The 7,932-nt window shown below is 42.8% G+C and overlaps 1 protein-coding gene across 1 annotated transcript in view; it reads right to left on the bottom strand.

Annotated features, from left to right (window-relative positions):
• MLC1 (megalencephalic leukoencephalopathy with subcortical cysts 1) overlaps positions 1-7,932 on the bottom strand; it is a 43,243-nt gene that overhangs the window by 31,278 nt on the left and 4,033 nt on the right. The window contains exons 3-4 of the mRNA XM_006876416.1: positions 4,243-4,296; positions 3,763-3,864 (exon numbers count right to left, since the gene is read on the bottom strand). Of these exons, the coding sequence (XP_006876478.1) occupies positions 3,763-3,864; positions 4,243-4,296 (156 nt within the window). The remainder of the gene's footprint in view (positions 1-3,762; positions 3,865-4,242; positions 4,297-7,932) is intronic.

The following is a 7,932-nucleotide window of genomic DNA, read 5'->3' as shown; positions in this document are numbered from 1 at the left end:
CATTGTAAAGAATGGGTGTTCCAGAACACTTGATTGGGCTTATGACCAACAAGCATTCAAACAGAACAAGGGGACTGAATGGTTTAAAATCAGGAAAGGAGTGTGCCAGGGTTGTATTTTTTCACCATACTTATTCAATCTGCATACTAATCTGAGAAACTGGATTATATGAAGAGAAGCCTAACAAGGGAAGACTCATTAACAACCTGAGATATGCACACAATACAACCTTATTTGCTAAAATTGAAGAGGACTTAAAATACTTGTTGGTGCAGATCAAAGAGCAAAGCCTTTAGGATGGATTACACCTCAATATAAAGAAAACAGAAATCTTTACCAATGGAACAATAAATAACATCATAATAAATGGAGAAAAGATTAAAGTTGTCAAAGACTTCAACCATCAACACTCGTGGAAACAGCAGTCAAGAAATTAAATGACTATTGCATTAGGCAAATCTGCTGCTCAAGACCCTTTTAAAGTGTTCAAGAACAAATACAATAGTTTGAGGACTAAGGTGCACCTGACCCATTTTCAATAGCTTCATATGCAAGTGAAAGTTGGACACTGAATAAGCAAGACCAGAGAGGAATTTTGAGTTATGGTTGCAGACGAATACTGAAAGTGCCATAGACTGCCAGACAAACAAATCTGGAAGATGTACAACCAGAATGCTCCTTAGAAGCATGGATGGTGAGCCTTCATCTCTCATTCTTCATGCATATTCTCAGGAGAGACCCATTCCTGGAGAAGGATCTTATGCTTGGTTAAATGGAGCAGCCATGAAAAAGAGGAAGTCTCCAAGGAGATGGAGTGACATCACGGCAACAGCAACAGGCTCAAATGTAACGACAGTTGTGAGAATGGTGCAGGACCAGGTCATGTTTCATTCCGGTGTGTGTCGGGTCGCTATGAGTCAGAACCAACTTAACAGCAGTAGACAACAAAAAGGAAAGTAAATGCTATGGATGGCAATTATACTTTGTCTGTCAGTGTTCTGGAAACGTCATCCGGAGGGAGCAATTGCTGGAGCGGACGTCATGTTTGGTGAAGGAGGGTCAGCAAGGATGAGGAAGACCCTCGGCGGTCAGATGGATGGACACAGTAGCCATTTCTATCAAGTGATATCTTTATTTGCGTTGTGTTTCCTAATTTTCTGTTGCTGGTAGAAACATAATTTATTTGCATTGATTTTTGTATCCAATGTTAAACGGGCTTACTGATTCAAATGCTAACTAAGTGCAAAAGTATCTCATCTGCAAATAATGGCGGTCTTCCTTTCAGACTGTGGAGTGGACGCTTTTTGCCTCAGGAGCTTGGTCAAGAAGTCCAGTCTCAGAAGTCACCTTGTTCCTTTCCTGCTGTTGTGAAGGAAAAAGTCACGAAGTCTTTTTGACCAAAACTGTGTAATTAAATTTAACCCAGTTTTTACTGAATTTGACTGTTTTTTGTTGTTTTTTCTAACTGCCTGCCTGGAACTAGGAATGAGCTCTTCTGACCGGCTTCTGTTAGCTATGGTAATTGATGGAAGCCGTACATAAGTAAGAGGCTGTTTTTTTGTAGTCAAGCCAGGATGTGGAAGGACTATACGTTAAGAAAGGAGATTTTAACTCAGATACCTTGGTGCAAAATGGCCGTAAGAAATCCTCCTTTCATGACAAGCATATAGAGGCAAAGTCTCAAGAAAAAAAACCTTGAATTGTTGACTCTTTTTGTAAAGTTTCCTAGGCAACCAAGAAGGTTTCGCTTAAACAAGCAATTTCTAAAGAAACAGCCTTGGTGTCAGTTCCTATTACCAGCTTCAGCTCAAAGAATGCCTTCCATCAACTTTGACATTTGTACCGACCTGTTCTGAAAAGTATTTACTGCAAGCATTCTGCTATTTATGATGGTAAATAACAGCTTTACGGGAATGTTATTCCCACCTCTAGCCCCTCCTGCTGTGACCTCATCCCAAACTTAACCAGATAAACTACTGCATTATCATTTCTTTGTTTCCTTTCCCAAATTGTATTAATCTCTGTGAGAAAATTTTAGTTGAAGTCATCAGACTGAAGTTGTCAAAGACTTAATTTTGCTCGGATCAACAATCAACACTCATGGAAGCGGCAGTCAAGAAATCAAATGACGTATTGCATTAGGCAAATCTGCTGCACAGGAACTTTATAAAGTGTTGAAGAGCAGATATGTCAGCTTGTGGACTAAAGTGCGCCTAATCCAAGCCACTGAATTTTCGATCACCTCATATGCATACGAAAGCTGGACAGCGAATAAGGAAGACCACAGAAGAATGGATGCATTTGAGGTACAGTGTTGGAGGAGAATATTCAAAGTATCATGGACTGCCAAAAGAACAAACCAATCTTGGTTGGAATAAGTATAGCCAGAATGCTCCCTGGAAGCCAGGATGGACAGACTTCATCTCTCATACCTTGTACACATTATCAGGAGGAACTAGTCCCTGGAGAAGGGTATCATGTTTGGTAAAGTGGAGGGTCAGAGAAAAAGAGGAGGACCCCAAAGCCATGGATTGGCACAGTGGCAACAGCAATGGACTCAAATATAACAGGATAGTGATGAGGTTGGTGCAGGACCAGGCAGTATTTTGTTCTGTTATGCATCAGGTTGCTGTGGGTCAGTACTGACTCCAGCACCTAACAAAACAACAACATCAGTTCTCACTCACTTAGACTGGTGTCCCTCTGCATCTGGGTATAATGATTCTTTTTCTTACTCTGAATAAATTCTCATGAGTTTAGTTTTTACAGACTGAGTGTATTCTTCTTCCAACAGTCTTAAAGAAAGCATTCCACACAAACAGAATGGCTGTGGTGAGCTTTTTTCAAGTGATTCCTATGGAGTTAGGGACTCTTTCCAGCTTCCAGAGAGGGTTTTTTTTTTTTTCTCTCTCTCTCTCTGTCACAATTTAAATGATCATGTTTGCTTGTTTGTTTCCCATTTTTCTTAGGGTACATAATGTGTCAGGGAGTTCCACCAACCGCATCATAGATTTGATTTAAAAGCTACTGTGGACACAAGGTACTAAGAATATTATTTATCTGATAAACCAAATATGGAATATTATTATTCAGCCATAAAGATAAATGATACACACTACAACATGGATTTCTGGTGTGGTGTTGTGGATCAGCAATGAACTGTGAACCACAAGGCCAGCAGTTCAAACCCACCAGCTGGTCCTTGGAAACCCCATACAGGGTTGCCGTATGTCAGAACCAACTCAATGGCACTTCACAACAACCTGGGATTGGAGGGAAAAGGGGACTGGGAGCTATTGCTTATGGGGTGCTAAGCTTCTGTTTGGGATGAAAGCTTAGTTTTTGGAAATAGTGGTGACGCCAACACAAGATGTAAGTGTGATCAATGGCACCAAACTGTCCACTAAAAAGTGGGAAATTATGTAAAATAGAACCAATTTTTATAATATAGCGTTTATCAGTAAACCCTCAAGTGAGCCCAATGAAAGTGTTAAAGACAATTCTTTTCTTCTATAGCATCGTAAAACTCTCTGAAGTTCTCAGATCTGAGAAGAGCAATGCTCCGGGCAGCTACCGGACACTCCCAGCTCCACACACGAGCAGGGACAGGGACATGCACGCTGGTGGTCCTTCAGCCCCTGGAGAATGCAGCAGACCAGTCAGTCTCTGGCCCCAGTGTCTCATCCCAGTAACGTGTACACACATAAGGAACTACATTCTAGTGAACCCAGTGTGCATATGTCTCCCTTCCCAGACACTCACGTTTACTGCCGACGGATTCAGGACAAGCTTACATCCAAACCAAATTAAGCAAGTCGTTGTGACAGCAAATGTGGAAACAAATAATATCTGAAAGTTGGGAATCTGGAAAACAAGACAAGAGAGTGTTTCCCTTTGAATAGCCAAGTTCTAGGTTGCTCAGCACAAAGGAATCAGCAGTCTGGCAGACCCCTGCAGGCTTGGGCCCCTCCAGGGCAGCCCAGTAGTCTAGGGGCAGTGGTTTTACCGTGGGGGGGCGGGGCTGCTGTGGGCTTCCCCTCCTCACTCTCTTCATCCCTTCAACTGTGGAGCTATGCTCACCACCACACACACAAGTGCACATGCTCACTCATGCACAAATCACTTGCAAGAAGCCACCATGTGCACACACACATCCTGTCAGCCCGGCGGAGGGCCAATCCACTTTCCTGCCTGGGAGCAGCAGGTCCACGTGAAAGGCACCAGACAAACCGTAGAACTCACCACGTTGACACTTCTCCTGGAAACAGTGAAGCTCACAATGGCTGCAGGGACGCACTGGGGAGGAACCCAGAGAAGAGGGGGCATCAGTGCACTGAGCTCAATGCTGCTCACACCATGTCCTGTGATGACTGAGCTTCCAGAAAGATCCAAATCAAATCAGCAAAGTGTCTCTAATCCCCTAGAGCAAGGGGACTGCAGACACTGTGCATGGGGTCTCTGCAGATGCTGGGTGGGGGGTCATGCAGATACTGGGTGGGGGTCTCTGAAGAAGCTGGGTGGGGGGTCTCTGCAGATGCTGGGTGGGGAGTCAGGCAGACACTGGATGGGGGTCTTGCACACACAGTGAACTCTGGATGGGGTGGGATAGAGGTGGGTTCTGCTGTTGTTAGGCACCATCCAGTCCATAGCGACTCTGTCCATGACAGAACAAAAACCTTGCCCAGTCCTGTGCTAACCTCACAATCGTTGCTACATTTGAGCCCGTCGCTGCAGCCACTGTGCAAATCCATCTCGTTGGGGGTCTTCCTCTTGTTCTCAGACCCTCCTTTTTATCAAACATGATATCCTTCCCTAAGGTCTGGTCCCTTCTGACAATATGTCCAAAGTATGAGAAAAGAAGTCTGGCCATCCTGGCTCCCAAGGGTGCTTTTTTGGCAGTCTATGGTACTTTCAATATTCTCCCAAACTACAACTCAGATGCATCAGTTCTTCTACAATATTCACCAACCAACTCTCGCATGCATATGACGTTACTGAAACTACGTTGGCGTGACTCAGGAGCACCTTAGTCCTCAAACTGATAGCTTTGCTCTTTAACACTTTAAAGAGGTCTTGTGCAGCAGAGTTGAGTAATTCAATACGTACTTTGATTTCTTGCCTGCTGATTCCATCAGTATTGATGGTTGATCTGAGCAAATGACGTCTTGACAACTTCAATCTTTTCTCCATTTATATGATGTTGTTTATTGGTGAGGATTTCTCTTTTCTTTGTATTGAGGCACACCTCATACCGAAGGCTGTGCTCTTTGATCTTCATCAGTAGGTATTTTAAGCCCTGTTCACTTTCAGCAAGCAAGGTTCTATCATCTGCTTATCACAGTTTGTTTAACGAGTCTTCCTCCAATCCTGATGCCACATTTTTCTGCATATAACTAAACTCCTCAGATTATTCGCTCAACATACAGATTGAATCAATACGAGTGAACGAATACAACCCTGGCACAAACCTTTTCTAATTTTAAACCATTTGGTGTTTCCTTGTTCTGTTCAAACAACTGCCTCGTGGTCTATGTACACGTTCCTCATGAGCACAATTAAGTGTTCTAGAATACTCATTCTCTGCAATGTTGTGTAGTCAATAAAGCACAGGTAAACATCTTTCTGGTATTCTCTGCTTTCAACCACACTCGATCTGATGTCAGCAATGATAGCCCTTGTTCCACGTCCTCATCTGAATCTGGCTTGAACTTCTGGAAGTTCTCTGTCACTGCCTGGCTGTAGCCATTTTTATATTCTCTTTAGCAGAATTTTGCTTGCATGTGATATTAATGATATTGTCCAATGATTTCTGCATTCTAATTGGTCACCTCTCTTTGGAATGGATCTCTTCCAGTCAGTTGGCCTGGTAGCTGTCTTCCAAATTTCTTGGCATAGATGAGTGAGTGCCTCCAGTGCTGCATCAGTTTGTTGAAATATTTCAATCTGTAGTCCATCAATTCCTGGAACCTTGTTCTTTGCCAATTCCTTCAATGCACCTTGTACTTCTTCCTTCAGTATCATTGGCTCTTGATCATATGCTACCTCTTGTAAGGATTGATCATCAACCATTTCTTTTTGGTACAGTGATTCTTTTCATCCTCTTTTAATGTTTTCTGCATCATTCAGTATTTTGCCCAGAGAATCCTTCACTATTGCAAGCCAAGGCTTGAAAGGATGCTGGAGATCAGTTCCCTCAGCTTGAGGAATACTGAGTTGTAATTAAATAACCGAATACTTTTGGTTTTCTAATTATAGGTCTTTGCACATTTCATTATAATATTTTACTTTATCTTCTCAAGTGCTCCTTTGAAACTATCTATTCAGCTCTTTGACTTCCTCATTTCTTCCATTGGCTTTAGCATCTTTACACTAGAGAGCAAGTTTCAGACTCTCTTCTAAAATCCATTTTGGTCTTTTCCTTCTTTCTTGTCTTCTTATTGACCTTTTGCTTTCTTCCTGCACGATGTTCTTGATGTCATCCCACAACTCTTCTGATCTTCAGTCTCTGTTGTCTAGTGCATCAAATCTGTTCTGCAGTTGATCTCTAAATTCAGGTGGGTGTGTTCAAGGTCATATTTTGGCTCTTGTGGAGTTGCTTCAATTTTCTTCAGCTTCAGCCTGAACTCACATATGAGCAATTGATGGTCTGTTCCACAGTCTGTCCCTGGCCTTGTTTTGGCTGATGATACGGAGCTTTTCCACCATCTCTTTCCATGGATGTAGTCAGTTTGATTCTGTGTAGTCTACCTGGTGAGGCCCATGTGTATAGTCGTCTTTTACGTTGTTTTTAAAATGGATTTGCAATGAAGAAGTCATTGGTTTTGCAAAATTCTATCATGTGATCTCCAGCATTGCTTCTAGCACCATATTTTCCAACTGCTGATCCTTCCTCTTTGTTACCAACCTTTACAGTCCAATCACCAGTAATTATCAATACATCTTAATTACATGTTTAATCTATTTCAGTCTGAAGAAAATAGTAGAATTCTTCAATTTCATCATCACTGGCTTTGGTTGGTGGGTAAATTTGAATAAAAGTGGTATTATCCTATCACAGACAGCTTTGTACTTTAAGACAGATCTTGAGATGTTCTTTTTGATGATGAATGTGATGTCATTGCTCTTTGTCATTGCTGGCATCGTAAACTATGTGGTTGTCAGATTCAAAATGGCCAATACCAGTCCATTTCAGCTCACCAATGCCTAGGATATCGATGTTTACGCATTCCATTTAATTTTTGACAGTTTCCAGTTTTCTTAGATTCATATGTTGTGTGTTGCGTGTTCTGGTTATTAATGGATCGGTGCAGCTGTTTCTCTTCATTTTGAGTTGTGCCCCGTCAGCAAATGTAGGGCCCTAAGGCTTAACTCCTTTTAAGTCATCACGGTCAAGACTCCTTTGAGGTGGCAGCTCTTCTGCAATCATATTTGGAGAACCTGCCAGCCTGAGGGGCTCATTTTCTGGCACTCTATCTGACAATGTTCTAGTGCTCTTCATCGTGTTTCAATATGTTTCTGGTGCTGAGAGTTTTCCACTGTTGAATAAGGTTTTTAGTGACCAAATATTCAGAAGTAGTCCATCTCTCCTTCTCCCTAGTCTGTCTTTGTCTGGAAACTCATCTGAAACCTGTCTACCATGGGGGACCCTGCTGGTATGTAAGATACCCATGGCACAGCTTCCAGAATCACAGCAACGTGCAAGCCACCACAGTGGCAGAAATAGGATGGGATAGGAGGTGGGTTCTGGGGGCACACATGGTGAACTCTGGATGGGGTGGGGTAGGAGGTGGGCTCTGGGGACACAAACGGTGAACTCTGGATGGGGTGAGGTAGGAGATGGGCTCTGGGGACACACACGGTGAACTCTGGATGGGGTGGGGTAGGAGGTGGGCTCTGGGGACACACACGGTGAACTCTGGATGGGGTGGGGTA

The sequence above is a fragment of the Chrysochloris asiatica genome, unplaced genomic scaffold, assembly GCF_000296735.1.
Source record: "Chrysochloris asiatica unplaced genomic scaffold, ChrAsi1.0 scaffold00378, whole genome shotgun sequence".
Classification (NCBI taxonomy): Eukaryota; Metazoa; Chordata; class Mammalia; order Afrosoricida; family Chrysochloridae; genus Chrysochloris; species Chrysochloris asiatica.
The sequence above is the reverse complement of the archived record's forward strand: the minus strand, read 5'-3'. Positions and strand labels throughout refer to the sequence as shown.